Raw genomic sequence first — 20032 nt, 5'->3', positions numbered from 1 at the left:
TTTTGGGCTACTTTGCCCAGTCTCCAATCTCCTGTTTTCTTGGTACGAGTTTCTTTTTCGGTTGATGATAAAGCCAAGGAATAATAATGATTTACTATCTTCCTTCATCTTTTTCTTCCCTTTTACAGTTGAACCTTGTGTTTTCTGCCTTTCCAGTACTTCCAGTACTTCAATTCAATTGTTTAATTTAGAAATAACAATGATTAGCAGGTTATTTCTTCTTTGTGACCTACATACAAAATCTTGAACAATTTCAGTTTCCCATTGTCAACGTTGAGGCTGTGTAATTCCTCAAAGTCATTACTTTTTGTCTTCTTGATGTTCTGCAGTAAACCTTCCACCAATTTTCATTCCACTATCTAAATCTAATCCATCTTTTCTTCTGATATGCTGTGCATAGAGATTGAAGATATAAGGAGATAAAATAAGCCTTGTCTGATACTTTTGCCAAGCAAAAATCATTAACTATCTCCATGTTCTGTCCTAACAGCAACCTCCTGCAGCAAACTGCTTCCCCAGTACTATTACATGGAAACAGTATGTTAGTCATAATAATAATATAAAATATTTCCTCCCCTTATTTGGAAATGGCCCCGTTGCACAGAACAAATTCCGTATCGTGCAAAGCTGGAAATGTTTTGGTGACCAACAGAATGATTCTAGTCTGCTCTTTACAATAACTCCAGATTTGTCTTTGCATGTACATAGAGATCTCATACCTGTTGCCTTTGATATAGACAGGAAAAGATGTTGCCATTCCATCGTATTAGAAATTCAGGCCATGTGAGGTGCGGGCTATATTATATGGGGACATCCTCTGTCCTGCACTGTGGGATCCTAGTTATTTTCAAAAATGATCTTGCTGTAATGGGAACAGAACTCTTGGTATAGAAATTATTCCTACAACCTGTTACACAGATTTCTGCCCTGGACACTCACTGAGATGGATTTTGGTGGCATGCCTAAAAACAGCTCAAAGAAGAGTATCCCTTTGATAGTTCCATGGCAAAGCTACTTCATATCTATGGGTTCTGGGACATATTATTTCTCTCTTCCTTCCACATGTGTCTCTGAACAGTAAGGAAACAGGTTTCAGGTTAAAATACATTTGCACCTCTCTTGATTTAAAATACCATTGTTCCCATTCAGGAAATTAACGAAACCTTGATACGTCTTCAGTCAGAAAAAGATAACCTCCAGTCCAAACTGGATGCTGAAAAGCATGTAATGAGAGCCCAGCTGAAAGACATGATGGAGAAACATGAGATAGAAATGAAAAAAGTCAAAGAGAAACATAAGGCTGACCTGCAGGCAATCCAAGAGAAGCATGAAACTGAGCTGCAAGAAAAAGACCAAGCCCTGCTTCAGCATCAGAAACAAGCAGCCAAATTAAGTACCGATGGACAGAGTAATTTGGAAGAAACTGTTGATATAGATTCTGTAATTAAAAAGAAGATGGACCAACTAGAAGGTATCCTGTTGAATTGCAGTAACTTTTACATCTGGTTGCTTAGTACATTTGGTGCACATTTGTGCTAGCTTTGAAGCAGCTTCTGTAAGTCTAGGAGTGTAGTTTCTCTTAGAGTTCTGAGACACACCTTTGTGGCCAGTTTTCAGAGAACCTGGAGGCCTATAGGTTATACAGCTGGTGGGATGCAGGAGTGAGTTGAGCTTAGACACTTGCCCTTTGTAAACCATGTTAATGCCCTCTTAAATGGCTTTGGTTCTAATTACAGGCAGGGAGGGTATGCAGCGCTGACTCTCACTCTGGCATCCTGCCACATAGATTACCGGTGGTGGATGGTAGAAAGTCGTATCAAGTCACAACTAATTTATGGTGACTCTGTAAGGGTTTTAAAGGCAAGAAATGGTGGTTTGCCATTACCTTCCTTTACATAGCAATCCTGGTGTTTTCCCATCCAAATACTAACCAGGGCCAACCCTGCTTAGCTAACAAGATTGGGCTAGCTTTGGCTGTCCAAGTCAGAGCAGGTGCAGGGATTACTTGTATCTCTGTACTATGTGCAAGCTTCTGTTTAGTAATTTTTGATGTTTAATATCTGATGTGTAATATCAGTAATTTTATCATTTAAATCTCATATTGGTATGCTAGCAGACCAAGCTGTTGAATGTTTTTATATTTACTTTGTATAATTGTTTTATCGATGTTAGCCGCTCCGAGCCTGTCCTAGGGTGCAGTAGCCAATAAATCTAATAAAATAAATAATTATAGTTTTATTATTGTAATTATGAATAATGACTGAGATTGCTGTTTGTTTAAGATGAAGCAAGACTTAAATCAGAAGAGGCCAGAAAATCTGAAGTCAGGTTCCTCAAGATGAAAGCTTGGTCCAAATCCAGAATCAAGCAGCTTGAAGATGAACTTAAAAATGTATGTAAAACTTTTTTTCATTAGAAGTGACACTTTGTATAAACTTCAATGATGACTGAGGAAAAATAAAGTAGTGCCAAAATACACACTTTGAGATGCAGAGCAATGTTTTGGATCCTGTAAACTAAGTAGAAGGTGTTCATGACCACAGGTCTTTCCCACCTCTCCCTTTCACCAGAAACTCACAGTGACCCCAGGAAAGCTGATGCTGAGGTGGGAAGAGTTTCATGTTGTAGCAGATCAATGGATTGTATATTTATAAAGTACATTCAAGTCACAGAAATCCCCTGTAGGGATTTCAAAGCAAGGGACATTTAGAGGTGCCCATTGCCTTCCTCTGCATAGTGACTCTGACGTTTTCTGGTAGTCTCCCATCCAAATACTACTGAGGACCAACCATTCTTAATTTCCTGGTGAGATGAGGCTAGCCTGGGTCATCCATGTTAGGGCAAATCAAGGGATTAATGCAGTAGAAATTATTAGATTATTGAAAGATTTAAAACAGTTGGGTGGCAAACATTGCGCACCATTGTATTTTGAAAATTGTGCTATCCCTGAATGTCTTAATGGTGTCAAACATATTATAAAATGAATGTAGGATTCAGTTACTTTGTTCGACAGACTCCCTATAATGAAGTTTTTAAATTTTCCTTTTTGTCATAGGTTACCTCTAAGAATAATGATGCAACTGCTTTACACAACCAAATTTCAGAATTAGAAAGGGAAAAAGAAGACCTACAGTCTACACTACAAACATTTTCTGAACTTAAAGCTCAAAATGGTGAGCAGTAAAAAAGATTTTATTTCCCTTTTGGATTTTAAGCAAATGGTATACTGGGCGGGTCCCACCAAAAATTAACTGTTGATAGAAAGATTTCTGCCTGTGTAATGCAGCTTTCTCACTTTCCCTTCCTTCTTCAACCTGGAATGCCTCTCAAAATGGTGCTTCTGGGGGACAGGAAACCCCCTAGGAACAACACTGGAGGTCTGCAACAAGAGGTGGAATTGGCACAAATCATGCTGTTTACTCATCAGCAGATATGTTCAGTGGGATTAAACCTAATAGTTATTTATTCCTGTGTTTAATAGGAAATTGCATACTTAAGTGAAGTAGCTTTCGCAGTAACCAAGTTAAGGTCCAGAAAAGACGGGTGGCAACACCTAGGGAAGCCAAGAGAAACACAGATGCCTAGAAAGATTGTCAGAGCAACTCTCTGCTTCTCAAGTTCTTACAAAAGCTATTATTTCTGTTAGAAGCGTGCAAAAAACAATAACAAAAATGGTATTTTTTAGGTTCGGTTATGCTGATCCTGAAAAATACTGGTATTTCCTGATATTCCATAATTCTGATCCCACTATGGTATTCAAATTTGTAAATATTTGGGAATCCAGAATTTTTTCCAGCTCCATTATACCCTGTGATTTATTGATTATGTATTGATTGATTAAGCTTCTTGACTGCCCCGCCCTGAGGGCTCAGCGTGGTTTGTTATATAAGTTATAATCACTAAAACATAATATTATTCAGTACAAGTCAAAAATATTAAAATCAATATTAAGGTAAAGTTATCCCCTGTGCAAGCACCGAGTCATGTCTGACCCTTGGGGTGACGCCCTCTAGCGTTTTCATGGCAGACTCAATACAGGGTGATTCAAATGGGTAGCCGTGTTGGTCTGAAGTAGCACAATAGAATCAGAGTCCAGTAGCACCTTTAAGACCAACAAAGATTTATTCAGAGCGTGAGCTTTCGAGTGCAAGCACTCTTCGTCAGACGAAGAGTGCTTGCACTCGAAAGCTCACGCCCTGAATAAATCTTTGCTGGTCTTAAAGGTGCTACTGGACTCTGATTCTATTTCAATACAGAGTGGTTTGCCAGTGCCTTCCCCAGTCATTACCATTTACCCCCCAGCAAGCTGGGTACTCATTTTACCGACCTCGGAAGGATGGAAGGCTGAGTCAACCTTGAGCCGGCTGCTGGGATTGAACTCCCAGCCTCATGGGCAGAGCTTTCAGACTGCTTCTCTGCTGCCTTATCACTCTGCGCCTAACCCTAACCCTGGTTCTTATATGCCACTTTTCTCTACCCAAAGGAGGCTCAAATCGGCTTACAGTCACGTTTCCTGTGAGGTGGGTGAGGCTGAGAGAGCCCTGATATTACTGCCCGGTTAGAACAGCTTTATCAGTGCTCTGGCGAGCCCAAGGTCACCCAGATGGCTGCTTATGGGGGAGTGCAGAATCGAACCTGGCTCACCAGATTAGAAGTCTGCACTCCTAACCACTATACCAAACTGGCTCTCAGGGGTGTTGACTGATGGCCATCTATTAGCCAATACAACTAGATGTCATTCACATATTGGTGATACCATAGCATGAAACTCTGGATTAGCTGGCTGAGGGGATGGATGTAGATGTTAAATGGCATTGGAGGGATAATTGCTTTCTGTGACAACCTGCAAATTAGGGTAAGGTACTCTCCCTTACCACCATCCTCTGCGCCTGACTCTGAAAAGAGGACTGCAATCATTTCAAGGCTATGCCCCATATTCCAATGGCGGGTAGGAATTGGGTGAGTAGCCCATGGTCTACCGTGTTGTACACCCCTGTGAGATCTAAAAGAATCAGCAGCACCAATCTGTCTATACCCAGTTTCCTATGGAGATCATCTATAAGGGCTGCCAGAGCCATCTCCACTTCATGACCAGGCCTGAAGCCAAACTAGAAAGGATCAATGTCTGATGTTTCCTCCAGAATGCTCTGTAGTTGTTCTGCGACTATTATGAGGACCACTATATTTAATAGTCATCATAGGGTATAATGGAGGTGCTGGGGCTCTGGAGGTTTTTAAGGTATTTTAAGGTACTTTTAAGGTAGAGGCATCAAATTTGCAGCATAGCTTCTGATGCCTCGCCTCAATGCCCCTTCCCAAAGTCTCAGAAAGATTAGACTAGGGGGTCCAATTCTATACCCCCCTAAAAGCGCTTCCATCCTCCATTGCTTTCAATAGAGGTGGAGAAAGCCTTTTAAAGGAAATGCTGTCCCTTTAAATGCCTTTTGCAAGCTCCAAGTGAACTCCAAAGGTGTTTTAAAAACTTGCTATTCCTTTAAACCCCTTCTGCAAGTAGCAAACTCACCCGGAAGGCATGTAAAGGGACAGCAATCCCTTTAAATTTGGCCTTTTAAAAACTGCTGTCCAGAGAATCACAAGAAACAAATACATATGTAACACAGATGTTTAGACTTCCTCAGGTTTACAAAATGTCCTACAGAGTGCTAATTATTCAGCAGAAAGTGTTTAGCTTTCACATATACAGGTTTCAAGGGACCCATAGCATTAGGGGAAATGACTAGTAAGAATCATACTGTAAGGAATTGTTGTAATGCAAGTAAATCTCTATGGATATATTTTTTTAAATATAATAGTTCATTTCCTATTGCTGGAGTTGCTAGTCTAGTGAACATTAAATATACCTGTGACCACATTTTGAACTTAATTTTTTCTGTATGACTATATTCTGGTAAACTGTTGATGCTAGCAGTTAATTTATCTAATTGCTTTTTCAGAAGAATTGCTGACTAAGCTGGAAGTTTATGAAGAACAGCAGCGAAAATTGCAGGCTGACCTTGAACAAGTTACAAAGAGGGCAGCTTCACAGGTCTGCTGTTTTGATGAACAGAATTTTCAGTAGTAGAGATTGTTATGTCTAATGGTGTGCAGCACTGGGAAGTATTTAAAAGTTGCTATGCGAGAAATCTTATGAATTACTAATAGGCATAGTACCTCTATTAGTGGTGAAGCCCACTTTAAAAGTGGGCCAGGAGCCAGCACTCCTCCCTCCCAGCTTTCACAGGGGAGAGGAGAGAGGGGTGGGAGAACAGTGGAGGATGTGGCAACTCCCCCTCCCCAACAGGGGCAGGTTGGTGCCAAAAGCAGGAGAGGGCCAGGTCCCCTGCACAGGAGACGACCGGCCTTCCTTGACCCCAACAGAGGCGAGGAGGCCAGGAAGAATCACAGGGCTCTGGAGCGCCAAGCAGGCCACCTCCCCTGTGGAGTCTGCACCACTCTTGACTGCCTGCTTGGCACTGGCAGGCACAGGGGTGTGTTGCATCCTTTGCTGCAGTCCCACTGGCCTCTGCGGCCCCTGCCCTGACAGCTGGGGGGTTGTACTGACTTGCAACCCAATTTTTAAGAGGACCTCGGGGCCAGGGTTGAGCATACACATGCAGACTCCCGCTCCCTTCCATGGTGGCCAGGAGGACAGTGAAAGTAGGAGAAGTGGTGTGGAGCATTGCCGCCCAGCCCTCTCCGGTTTCCCTGGGTAGCAAGCTGATCCTGGTGGGAAGTAGGCGAGCATTGCAGTGGGCTGGGGAGCGTGACAGTAGGTTCATGGCAGGGGCGGGGGAGGGGGGCTTCCCTCATCGGCTGTGGGCAGGGAGGATGTCAGGGAAGCCACGGAGGGCAGCGACAGGCTACGGAGGACAACAGCAATTTGGGGGCAATTTTTGGAGGTGATGGTGTCCTTTACTGCGTGAACAGCAGCAGGGAGATCAGCAGGGCAGGCAGGGAACACACAGGTCCTGGTTCCTGGCCTGTGATAGGTTCTTATTGGTGGGAAGACCCTCCCAGTGAAATGCTTCCTGATGGAGCACCCCCAGGACCAATCAGAGGGCCGGTATATAATCAGAAGCACCCTTCACATTTTATGAGGGATTATGATGATGATTGTCTTCAGAGGTTTCTACAGTTATTCTGATTTTAGAACTGTTTACCTTATATGTCAAAAGAAAACCTATTTTAAACAATTTCATTCCTTTTGACTTAAGTCCTGTTGACTTTGGATCTCATGTTCTAGAATCTAGGATTCCCTTACCCATTTCCTACACTTTTCACTTTTAAAGCAAGCAGGCAGCTATCTTATTGCAAATAGTGAATTGCAAATAGTGAATTGCAAATAGTGAATTGCAAATAGTGAATTGCAAGTAGAGGCTTCCACACAAAAAGTGATGGGTATACAGAACTGTAGTTATCCAACACAGCAGTACCAGCAATAGTTGACTTGAAGCAATTCAGAGGTATTATTTTTAACATATTTGTGGTCAACAAAAAGTATAGTCACAATGTAAATGGATAATTACTGTTTTCCAGTTCTAGAACATGATATTTAGTTAGCTAGTAGAACTGGAAGTGTACAAGAAAGCTTTTGTCAGATTATTTGGCCAACAAAAACTATATTGAAGTGATTGTATTAATTCCATGTCTCAACTTAATTTTCTTCAGGCTAGTGAATCAGGCAGCGTAGATGAACTACAGAGTCAGCTTTTGGAATGGCAAGAGATTGTTCCTGAATCTGAGGATGTGCACAATCAAATCAGAGAAGAGAAATCTGCTATGGCTCTCAGAATGGCACAAATTGAAGAGGAAAGAGAAGGTGAGATAGTATATTTGCAGTGCTACTAGTTTTTGTTAGTTTGGCAAATTTTGGAAATGTGTAAATTGAATGTGCAAAGTTTCATGGAAAATTTATCTCTCTCCTGTGTCATGCAAGTTGCATTTGGTGCAGCCGGGCAGTGATCAGCATCTGCCTGTAGCAATTGCCTGCTTTCTTAGTCCCAAAGATTAGCTTTCATTCTAGTTTCTACCCCTGCAGATAAAAATGGTATTTGAAGCATAGTAGTTGGGACAGAACTATTAGTTCTGCTTGCACTGCCATCAAAAGCAGTGGCATTCTTCAGATGTTACTGGAGGTTCAAAGCAGCTTTCCTGAGGATCTAAGGCAGAGGAACCTTGGCAAGCCCTTCTCAGCTCAAGCTCCTCTTAAATACATTGGAAAAGGTAGTTGTGTGATACAGGCATTACGCAGGAAGTACTGCCTCAAGGCTTGTCTCAAGGGCTCCTAGGACTTAATGCTCTGGCATTAGGAATACATTGGGGGAATGTCCTGTGAAATTCCACAGGTGTACTTTTGAAATATTTAGCTGCTTTTTATTGAATAACTAGCAAGAAAGCCCATTGCAACCAGGAATGCAATGGGCGCTAGGACCCAGGGGACACCAGGAGGTGCTTTTTTTTTCTGCTGCGTGGAGCTGTGAAAGGCTCCTACAGGGGTTTTTTTTTTCTGCTGCTTGGAGCTGGGAAAGGCTCCTACAGGGTTTTGTTTTCTGCTGCTTGGATCTGCGAAAGGCTCCTACAGGGTTTTTTTTTCTGCTGCTTGGAGCTGTGAAAGGCTCCTGCAGGGTTTTTTTTTTTCTGCTAGCTCTCGTGGGCGTGCCGGCTTGTAGCTCCTACAGGGGTTTTTTTTCCTGCTGCTTGGAGCTGGGAAAGGCTCCTTCAGGGTTTTGTTTTCTGCTGCTTGGATCTGCGAAAGGCTCCTACAGGGTTTTTTTTTCTGCTGCTTGGAGCTGTGAAAGGCTCCTGCAGGGTTTTTTTTTTCTGCTAGCTCTCGTGGGCGTGCCGGCTTGGAGCTCCTACAGGGGTTTTTTTTCCTGCTGCTTGGAGCTGGGAAAGGCTCCTTCAGGGTTTTGTTTTCTGCTGCGTGGAGCTGCGAAAGGCTCCTACAGGGTTAATTTTTTTCTGTTGCCTCTCGTCGGCGCGGCGGCTTGGAGCTCCTACAGGGGTTTTTTTTTCTGCTGCCTCTCGTCGCGCTAGCGGCGAAAGGCTCCTCCGGGGGTGTTTCTTTTTTTTCTGCAGCTTCTCGGCGGCTGGAGTCTTGTGTTGTGTTTGCGGCGGGGGCTTCCTTGGGGCCGGCCTGACGCGGCGAGAGACGCTTCGCGCCTCTCACCACGTCAGGCCGGGAGCAACTGCGAGCCGCGCTGAGCGCGGCTCGCAGTTGCTGGGGCTGGGAATCGGAGGGACCAATCGGCAGGCGCAAAGCGCCTGCCGTTTGGTCCCTCCGGTTGTCTGTCATGAGGAAGGGTCCAATCCGGACCCTTCCTCATCCCGGACACATCCCGCCCCAGAACCCCTTACTGTTTTATTTAGTCCGTGGCGCCCGCGGCGCCACGGGCGGTGTACAGATGATTAGGATCATTATATGGCATTCCAAGAGAAAAGGAACATTGGATTGTAATGTGATGGGGTTTGAAATGCTGGACTTCTTGGGCATACAGAAAGTGAAGCAATAGTCTGAAAAACTACAGCACTGGATAAGTGTTGAAGTGAAGCAAGAAATATTGTCCAGCAAGGGTAAAATGCATTCTGAAGTTTCCCTTTAAGTTCTTCTGTTAGCCAGATAGATTTTAAAATGAATTAATTCAAATCTAATATTTAAGAGTCAAAGCATTCGTGGAAGGGCTGATGTCATCCACAAGGACACTGAAAAACCATCATTTATGAGGAGAGTTTATAGCCACATTTCTTGATGCTGCCCTCTTCTTTGATCCTTTGCAGTTTTTTCATGCCCCTTAAAAGGATCTTGGGAGCCCTAAACTGATACCGTTCCTCTTAGTAAGAGGGCCACTAGAGTCAGGGGAAGAGCATGTGTATATACTACTGATTTTTTCTTTGCCTGAATGCAGATGAAAGGCAAATCTAAGCATTTTGGAGCTGAAATTGACCTTGTTGCCTTTCAGCCTTTATGCAATAATATAGGCAAATGTTGAATTTCCTGTTTATCCACTTAGTATTTAATTTGCATTTTTTCCTTGGGTTAAGCATGACCTTTCTGTTTGTTTTCCCCCCCTTCATGGTTAAACCTGATGAGCACTTGATGTCCCTTCCCCCTCCACTCCTAACCCTCACTGCGATTTGGTCAGCCACTGAGAACTTAGTTTCCCATCAGTTTTGTGCATGCAGGATTCTGCAGCTACAACAGCCTATCAAGTACTGTTGCTGATTTTCCTCTGTAAATTTGTGTGGGAAATCTTCAGCAGTATAACAGCTGCTTGTGGTGCTATGTGGAGTTTATTTTGTTAGAAGCATACATAACAAATGCTGTTTTTAAATTCTGTTTCCTTTCTTTTGCTATTCCTGTTCTTTATTTACATTAACATAATCCTCTTTCTTAATTCTCCTTTGTACTAATAGCTGACTCCATATTTATCAAGCAACTATATGGCAGAAGATAGATCATAGTTTCAGTTATTAAAAATAGATTATTCCCACCTTTTTATCTACAAAAACAAATTTTACAGACATTTGAATAAATATTAGGCCAGATATTTTTGAAGAGCTTTCAGAGCATAAATGCAGCAGTCATATTTTTTATCAAATTCTTTTTAAGAACAAGTTATGCCTTCATTTTAGGGCATGGCCCCCATAATGGGATTCATTGGTTTGAACCTCTCTTCAAGGTCCACTGATAGGACTTTATACAGGTGTAATTGATAATGCATGTGGCTCTGTTGTTTAATCTAATGCCAGAAACCAAGACACAGTCCTGTGAAAGTTTCACAGTTAAGGCCCATTTATTTTGGTGGGAGATTTAAAGCTTGGCAGGTATTGTTTCTAGAGAGTTGAAGAGGAATCACTGTATATATACTTAATTCACTTTGGTTTGCAGGGTTCCCTCTGACCTAAACCTACAGCATATGTTGTTAAAAGCAAAACAGTAGGCCAGAAATGTTTTAATCCAACTGGGGAAGTAAAGCTTCACTTACAGCTTTCAAAAACACTTGTAACTTTCTTACACCACCATGTGCCTCCACCTGACTATAGTCTCTCATCGAAACCAAGGGGACTTAAAAATGCTTTTACTTAATCATCTTTGCAATTGTAAGCACATTGTTTGACATACATGATAATTATTGTATTGCATCTTTTGTCAGTTATTGCCCAAGTGTAGAACTGTCTCTTCTGAGAAATAGACTTGCCTCATGATGAATTCATAGTATCAGAGTTGGAAGGTATCGCCAGGGTCATCTAGTCCAACTCCCCCCACCCACAATGCAGGAAACTCACAACTACTTGCCTACCCACAGTGATCCCAGTTTCATGCCCAAGTGATTCTCTCTCCCACCAAAAACAAAAATCTCTAGAATCCAGCCTGGCCTGGAGAAAATTCACTTACCATCCCACAGTGGAAATCAACAAGGAAGGGCCACAATTATTATATACATTATATTATATACATAATTGGTAAGTGATTGGTGTAATTCAAAACCTTCGTATTACCACTCACCCTTGATTTTGAAAGTGAAAGCTCCTGCATGGTATTCATAACTCAGGTCATATAAAGCATACTTTTTCTAAACTAGAATGCCAGGTTAGCAGTTATAAATACTCTCCAGTTGTTTTCCGTAACTTTCAATGAATCAGCTGTTTTGTTGGTCTAGGTTGTGTCTATGTAGTTCATTTACAGATGCTGAAAGAACACTAATATATGAACATTGGCAAATGACTGAGATCCACACAATAGTTTGAATTGTTCACAAAGAATCCCACATTAAAAGTGGCCAAGAGGGAAGCCAGATGGAGTGCAACAGGCCACAGCTTTATTGCTTACGGCAGTGGTCCACAACCTTCTTGAAGCTGCGGACTGGCGGCGGTGGGGAGGGCGATCACCCGGCCACGCATGCCGCGTATGTGCGGCCCTGCTTCCCTCTCCCCTCCCACAAAAAGAAGCTTGCCGGGCCGCAAGCTAATTGGTCGCTTTTGCGGCCGATTTGCTTGCGGCCTGGGAAGTTTCTTACTGGGGGCGGGGAGAGGGAGCCGCGGCCCAGTGCCAGGACCTTCAGGACGTGGTCCGGTGGTTGGGGACCACCGGCTTACAGGAGTGGAAGTGGTGGAGCCTTCCTGAGGACAATTGAAGGACCTGTAGGCAATGGATTTTCAGTGGCCAGTAGCCCAGATATTGCCAGGGAACAGGCCTATCTCTGCAGCTGAGATAGGATGAAGCCTGAGGTCTGCCACCCGCAAGTTTCTGGCAAAGTGGAATCTGGATAAGAGCAATCTGCATGGATCCCCTGGTCAGAACCCATGGGACATATAGCCAGGTATTCTTATGTGATGCAGACAGAGCAAGGCTAGTAGAAGGGTAATGCTGCCTGGAAAAAAAAAGGGAGGGGGAGCTCTAGGGAGGCACTGCAGAGCTACTAGCTGCTGCAGCCGCTTGGGTTGGCTGTGATCATGTGCTCTCAGATTGCAACCTTTGCAGCTGCTGATCTTCATTGAGACCAAAGGGGGATTGCCACTTGGTTTGCTGCTGCAGCCCCACATTCCATTGCTCCAAGTGTCTTCTTATTTTGGTCCTCTTCAGCAGTGCCCAAAGGTGACTGAGAGGCTTGGCCAGGGCAGCAAGGCCCAAACAAGGGGAGGAAAGGCTCAGAACAAAGACTTCTCATGCTAATCCTGCCGGGACCATTCCAGGGTGCCCATGTTAGGTTAGCTTGCCAAGAATGCTGCTGAGCCTCTTGCCCAGAAGGCTTCCTTAGGCTGCAGCAAATCTCCCACCTCTTGTACAGGCTGAAGACAGGGCAGCCTCTTTCCTGGCCCAGCCTCTTGCCCTATGGCTGGGTGAGTTTGTGGCTGAAATTAATATTGGTGTTGCTGGTTTCATATTACTATTTTGTATGTCTTCCTATGAACCATATGTTAAATAAATTCCCTTTGTGTCAGGAGGAAGCATATTGGTGCACTTTTAAGTGCATTAGAGTGTGATAACAAGGACTACACATGCACAGTTGTTTCAGCACCTGCATGGGATGCTTTCACACAGCCTAGGGAGGAACAAAAACACTGCATTTAGTGTGTGAACAGGGAGAAGACTGGTAAATTAAAAAATACCAATTAAAAGTAATTAGTTAAAATCTTACTTGTTAAATTAATTATTGGAATAATTTCAGTACCAGTTATTCTTTTAGGATATACAAAAATGAGTTCATTTTTCAGTTGACTAATCTAGACAAAAGGATGTTTCACAGTCCCTAAATAAGCCATTACTATCAAGTTTCTAGAAAATGTATATTTTCAAATGTGTGTGTCATGTGTACTTAAAATCAGTAGATGGGATCCAGCAACTAGGAACAAAGTTTCGTTCTCAAAATTAATCTTTCCCACCTCCCCTGTCCTTCTGCAGTATCCTGTGGGCACCCCAAAAGTTACTTCTAATGGTAGAGAGCCATTTTACATAGCAGAAGTGACTGCCATTTGTACAAGGCTATATTTGGATCCATCCTGAAGTGTAAGAGGCAACTACATCCCTAAAACTAAACAAATTAACTGAACCTGGCCTCTTATTGTTTAACCAACCTCAGAAATAATCAATAGTTGAGAAATGAACAAAATAAATTCTCATTTCTTTAATTTGCTATTGTTCTTAAAAAAAACTTTTTGTTGACAATGAACAATTATAGTTGAGTTACATACTGATTTAGCAACATGTAAAGTATGGAGCCAACTTTGCCTTCATTTCTTCATGTTGACTTTTGTCTACTCTATGTGAAATGTGTCACATACTCGTGCTTTTTGGATCACAAAACAGATGGGAATGTCCTTAAAATTAAAAACAGTGTCTCTTGGTGTATGAATTTTCCATTTTCTGAAATTCTTGATTTATTGTTATTAACAAATGAGTTTGACCAATTATATGGCTTGATTCAGATTATAGTACGCAATGCAGGCATGTGACTTCTGCATAGTACTTGTAATAATAACTCTCTTTAATATTAAAAAGACAAGCAAGACTTGTTTCTTTTCGATACAAACATAAGCTAACCTGAATAATATTAAATGATGTGTTTGCCATACACATCAGCTGTAGTGTGCCTTCATTGTAAGTTTAATATGGTTATGTAGGTGACTGCCCTCTGTCAATCTCATAATTTTTTTTAATTTGACTTTTTTTGCCCCAAAGATTTATACCTTACATGGCTTAAAGGAACATTTCCCCTATATGCTCTGTAGAGGGGGAAACCACAAAGTGAATGATGATATGGAGTGCTTCTATAACTTTTATTCTTACCACAATCCTCTGTCTGTATCACTGGTCCCTTTTGCAAATGTGTTCAAAATGTTTGTCTGATTTGTGATTGCTTTCCTGTGGCACAAAACTGATTGAGGATGACTGGTTCTTTCCTGGCTGCTCTGATCCAGCCATAGTCTCAGGGCAGCAGGAGCTGGAGGAGGAACTGGCTAGAGGTCAAGGGATTGGCAGGATGCATCCAGAGAGAAGAAAGAGTACTCAACCCAGCAGGAAACCTCAGGTATGTTGGATTGCCTTAAGAATACACATTTGTTAACAGCCTCATAGGTATATGGGGTGTCGTAATGGGTGTGTGTTTGAGGGGGCACTGAATATAGATAAGAACAGTTTCGTTCCAGTGGTTTGAAGTGTTCGGTTCGTTAAACTAAGGAGAGTTTCAAAATAATGTGATGTTTTGATCTTTGTTAAGAGTTGTGTTTTATGGGCTATTCCCCCCTCCCCTTTCATGTATAGGAAGATTATGCCTTCGATGGAAAACAGTGCTATGAAGATCTGAACATCACCTTGGATAGCACTGATTCAGCTGAAGGAGAGAATATGGGAGGTTGGTGGCCAGAGTACACTTCCCCTAGTGCAGGTGTGGCAACCACTAGACAGTTTATGAAAGCATGCACAGCATCTATTTTTGTCTTACTTTTGTTTTTCAAATTTGACTAACAAACCATGTTGTGTTTGTGTTTGTTATCCATGTTGAATTATTTGTTGGCTTGCCTTTTTGTTTCATTTTGAAGCATGTGCGTGCTGGATGAACTGTCTAGTTTTGGTTCAAAACTAGAATTCAGTCTAACTCTTTGAACTCTCATGTCTGAATAAAAGTTCTCATCGTTTATGGTAAGATGATTGTTATTTTATGTTACAAATCTTGTTGTGAAAGTGCCTGCAGTATTTTGTTCCACAACCAACCATTCTATTCCGGTTTGTTTGGTGTTGTTTGTCTGTTAAGATACACGTATTTATGATACCGAAAAGGCTTTATCTCAAGAACAGTCATTTATGAAAAACTACACATTCCTTGTGCCCAGCTACTCTTAATGAAGTTGAAAGATTTTTTTAAGGAGTTTGTTAGTATTGTTTTACCTGAGTCTGCTAAAGTTGTATTGCAAGTGACGTTGAAAGGGGCCATATTTCACAGAATTCTCCTTCTTATTCATTCTTCTCCAGTATCTTACTGAAATACCCAATTCTAAAATGGGCAAACCATTTGTAACTCTTGTTAGAAAGGGCAGAATATGTTTTTTTAAACTTATGCCTAAAGACCAAGATGACAAGAAACAAAAGTAGTTCTGTTACCAAGAATCTCTTTCTCCATTTTATAATTTAAGCAAGCAAGCTGCAGAAAATGCCAGGGCTGCAGTCATTTAGTCAAGTTTTAATTGGTTAGTTGGTAGAGCCTAATTTTAATTCTTAGTGTTTAATTTTTAGAATTATTTGTCCTTTGAATGAAATAGGTTTACGGACAGTAGTTGAAGAGTTGGAATTGGAAAGAAATCAGTTGCAAGAACAAATTCTATTCTTGGAGGAACGTTGTCAAGGTTTGGAAGATAGATTGCAGCTCCAAGGCAGAATGGAAGCGCTACAGGTAGGAAACTGGAGGTACCATGAAATGTTAGAGTTTGTGTTTTGTTTTTAAAAAGATATTCCAAAACAACAGCATTTTCACTTTTATAACAATAGAAGCTATATGAATGGTATTTTATGTTACTGGAACTACCGTATTTGCCGGCGTATAAGGCGACTGGGCGTATAAGACGACCCCCCCAACATTTCCACTCAAAATGTAGAGTATGTTACATTACATAACAGTACTATGGGCCTTTATGGGCAGCTATGTCTACCCCAACTGAAGTGCACCCGGCGTATAGGACGACCCCCCCACTTGGAGGCATGTTTTTCGGGGGGGGGGGGGGGAAGTAGTCTTATACGCCAGCAAATACTGTATGTAGCGCTTAAATCTGTCTCAGCTTTGTTTACTGAAGTATAATCTTCTACATAATGTTGCATGGCGATTTTTAAAAATGCTTACAGTAGATTTACTAGGTGGGATGAAGGCACCTTCCCAAAAGACATCTTTCCCATGTAGTTGCAAAAGAATTTGGAACAGCCAGATAAAGTAAAAATAGTGTTGGATAGCAGTAGGTGTATGAATATTGGAAGGTAAATTTATTGAGCCTTTTCAAGATTGCAAGGGGAGACAAACGAAGATAGCAAAGGTCTTCTACCGAGAAGCTACTCAACATTGCCTTTTATCGCCCAGCTTTGGATGTGAATGTAGTATTTTAAGAGTTTATACTTCTTTAAAAGAATAATCAGTACAATCAAAAGCCTTAGAATGTCTCCTACTTTACCATGTTGGGGAAAATGTGCAGAGTACAGATAATGTGTACCAAAACACCAAAACACACCCATCAATTTTCACAAGATTTCAGTTCAAACGAGTAAAGGATGCAGTGTTAGGATTTCCATGCTTCTTGGAAATGCAGTATAACCATTTAAACATTTTGTCTGTTGAGCTGTGTGTGTTACTGATTAACATACTAAAATACATATGTGATGATATGACATTTACAGAATTTTTCTCACGAGATGGCAGCTAGCAATATTTCATTGTAATATATGAGTTGTAACAAAGCCTTTCAATACAGGTGGCATTTGGTGTAGAGGAAGAAGGGCAGCTATTGAGGGCTGTTCAGGTGTGTCTGCCCATTCCCAAATGATAGCTTATTTTTCTTAGAAGTGAGACTTATGTCGTTTGATCTACCCAGCACTTGATGGTAACTTGGTATGAACTTACTCTGCTTGTGGTTGCTGTTGGTTTGCGATTTAACTTTGTGCAGTATTGCTGTGAAGCTGGGTAGACTAACATGTTCAGATTGCATGGTCGACTGTGTCAGTGGAGCTTGCTTGCTTCCCCAAGCATTGCACTTCACAACAGATGTTACACCCTAGTTTCTGATCATTGGGTGATTTTTTAAATGAGGCCAGGGCATAAAGAGCCAGCTCGGTGTAGTGGTTTGGAGTGCACACTTCTAATCTGGCAAGCCGGATTTGATTCCCTCTTCCTCCTCCACATGCAGCCTGCTGGGCTAGCCTTGGGGTCGGTCGTCACAGCACTTATAGAGCTGTTCTGACCAAGCAGTGATATCAGCGTTCTCTCAGCCTCACCCACCTCACAGGGCATTTGTTGTGGGAAGAGGAAAGGAAAGGGGATTGTAAGCCACTTTGAGACTCCTTCAGGTAGAGAAAAACAGCATACAAGAACCAACTCTTCTTCATAATAATAAAGTGCCAGGAATTCAAACTGAATTGGGAATTTTCAAATTCATATTGTGTTTGGCATCAAATTTCTGTTGTTTTCTAAGCTGCTTTTAGATGGCCCATGTTAGAAGTAAGCTGCTCCCACACAGTATGTGTGCATGTTGTGCTTCTGTTTGAAGATGATATCGGTTTTGTCTGTTCTGATAATCTCATGATGGGAGAAAACTCTCAAAATACATCTGAATTTTTTGTGCTAAGGAAAATAATCTTTGATGTTGTTTTATGGACCATAATGAATGATTTGCAATGATAGATTCTAACTCATATAACTTAAAGGCAACTGAGCAGTTTCTGCTAATTTACATCATTTGCGTCATATCTTTGCAGAATGAAAATGACCGGTTGCAATTCCAGCTTACGCAGTTACGCAGCCAGCAAACATGTGATGCAGAAAAACACCAAGTTCTTATTTCCAATTTGAATGAACAACTTAAAGGGTAAAGTATAAAACATCTGCACACACACAAATCTCCCAGGTTGCCATTATTTTCCATGTCTTAAAGAAGTTCAGGTATGTTTAAATTGACAGCAAATAACTAGGGAGGAAGAGCACATATCATTAAATGAGATGGCAGTATAATACTTTAATATACTTAGTTGATTACAAGGGATTTTTTCATGTTTAGTTATTTGATGGTACTTTATAGAAAAATGAATCTGATTTCAAAGATACTTTTGAATTTTATTTATTTATTATTTCAATTTATATTTTGTTTTGTTTGTTAAAGAGTTGCCTCTTCCAAGACTGAGATGTGTATTCAGCCATGTGTGCTGACAAAAATTCATTTTATTGTCAGGTTAAATGAAAGAAATGGTTTCCTTGAAACGTTGCTTGTAGAGAAGGAGCAAAAGTTTTTGATTGCAGCAGAAAAAGTTGAACATGCAGAAGACCTGAGAAATTCACTTCAAGAGAAAGAAATTCTCAACAAGGAACAGAGTGAAAAACTTTTGCATATGGAACAGAAGGCGAGTTCATTGTCAGCAAAGATGGTGTTTGGTGTGTGTGTGTTTGTGGAGGGCAGCAGAATATTCAAAGTGTCTTGCTCCAGGTTTGCTCATGTATCACCTAACCATGGTTGCGTGCTGAAACTGATGCAAGGCAAGTCATAGCAGCTTGTCCAAGGCTATCTAGTGAGATTTGAAGCAAAATATTTACAAGCAGAACTACTCACTATCAGCCCTTTAAGGATGCCTACATTAGTGTGGACAGTGTATGTGCTTTGTTCAAAGCATGATTATTCAGAAATTTGCACTGCAGAACTGATTCCCTTTTAAGTGAGTCTGATTGTCACTCTAAACTGATCTTGCAATTCTTTCCCTGTTAAAAGAGATTTATTCTTTCTCTGTGCAGGAATCTCATTCTGATAATAATCAGCTGGTTGTTAACTGATGTTAATAGGTGATGGGTTGCCCACAAATTTATCAGAGTTGTGATTTATTATGTTGTTGTTAGCCAAAATCCTTGCAGTATTGGGTTGAAAGAGCCCCTTGCTTATGATTAGAATTAAATTCCAGAGCAGAGCAACAATCAGGCTCTCTTAACTGGGAGGTAGATGCAGATTTTGTCAGGTTACCTAAATAAATACATGTATATATGCAGCTTAGTCTCCCCAGTTAAGAAATCATGGTATAAGAATATGGCTTTAATTGATGAATCAGAAAAGGGTCTTTTCACATAAGCAGTGTGTGCAATTTGTTCATATCTTTTTATTTTGGAACACTTTAGATAAAGTTTCCCATGATTAATTGTGCAGACAATGTGTTTGAGTGAGAATCTAATAAAGATCAGCATCATGTTTCCTTTTTGTCATAATTACATACGGTAAATTGGTAAAGATTGTTTTTCTGAACTCAGCTAGAAAATGCCTTGAAGAAGTGCAGTACTTATGAAGTAGAATGCACAGAACAGAAAGTGGTTATCAGTGACCTAACAGAGAAAATGGCTGCTTTGAAAGAAAAGGTACAAAAAAAATATTAATTTTAATAACAACTTTATTTTTTCTAACTGACCTTCCTGTGAGGTTCAGGGCGGGTAGCATCAAATAATAAACTACAATCATATATATGGCTAAAAAAGCACATATTAATTAATTTTTTAAAAATTCTACACTTTTTACCATACATCTGTGTGATTAGATATAAATCTCGGTGGGAGGGGGTTATTTGTTCTTTAGGCTGATGGATCTTCCTGCTATATTCCCACAGCTGGTTCCCCAGGGAGGCTAGCCAATTTGATGTTATAGGTATTATGTTCCTGGCCTCAACCATAGGCCTGGTGGAACAGATCTATCTCACAGGCACTGCAGAACTTATTAAGGTCCTGCAGGGCCCTGATTTCAGTTGGTACAGCATTCCACCGGACTGGAGTCCAAGCCAAAAAAAAAGGCCCTGGCCCTGGTCTTACCTCTT

General features: G+C 41.2%; 1 protein-coding gene across 3 annotated transcripts in view; it reads left to right on the top strand.

The window, feature by feature from the left end:
- LOC143830140 (uncharacterized) overlaps nt 1–20032 on the top strand; it is a 68071-nt gene that overhangs the window by 21723 nt on the left and 26316 nt on the right. Inside the window, exons 10-21 of one of the 3 annotated variants that reach the window (XM_077322116.1) lie at nt 1150–1471; nt 2283–2392; nt 3056–3173; nt 5955–6046; nt 7669–7819; nt 14419–14528; nt 14762–14885; nt 15757–15887; nt 16951–16998; nt 17951–18060; nt 18421–18589; nt 19479–19583. In XM_077322116.1, coding sequence (XP_077178231.1) covers nt 1150–1471; nt 2283–2392; nt 3056–3173; nt 5955–6046; nt 7669–7819; nt 14419–14528; nt 14762–14885; nt 15757–15887; nt 16951–16998; nt 17951–18060; nt 18421–18589; nt 19479–19583 — 1590 coding nt within the window. Of the gene's footprint in view, nt 1–1149; nt 1472–2282; nt 2393–3055; nt 3174–5954; nt 6047–7668; nt 7820–14418; nt 14529–14761; nt 14886–15756; nt 15888–16950; nt 16999–17950; nt 18061–18420; nt 18590–19478; nt 19584–20032 lie in introns of those variants that run through there. The other 2 variants (XM_077322117.1, XM_077322118.1) reach the window with 2 other exon arrangements.

Source organism: Paroedura picta, chromosome 2 (assembly GCF_049243985.1).
Source record: "Paroedura picta isolate Pp20150507F chromosome 2, Ppicta_v3.0, whole genome shotgun sequence".
Classification (NCBI taxonomy): Eukaryota; Metazoa; Chordata; class Lepidosauria; order Squamata; family Gekkonidae; genus Paroedura; species Paroedura picta.
The sequence above is the reverse complement of the archived record's forward strand: the minus strand, read 5'-3'. Positions and strand labels throughout refer to the sequence as shown.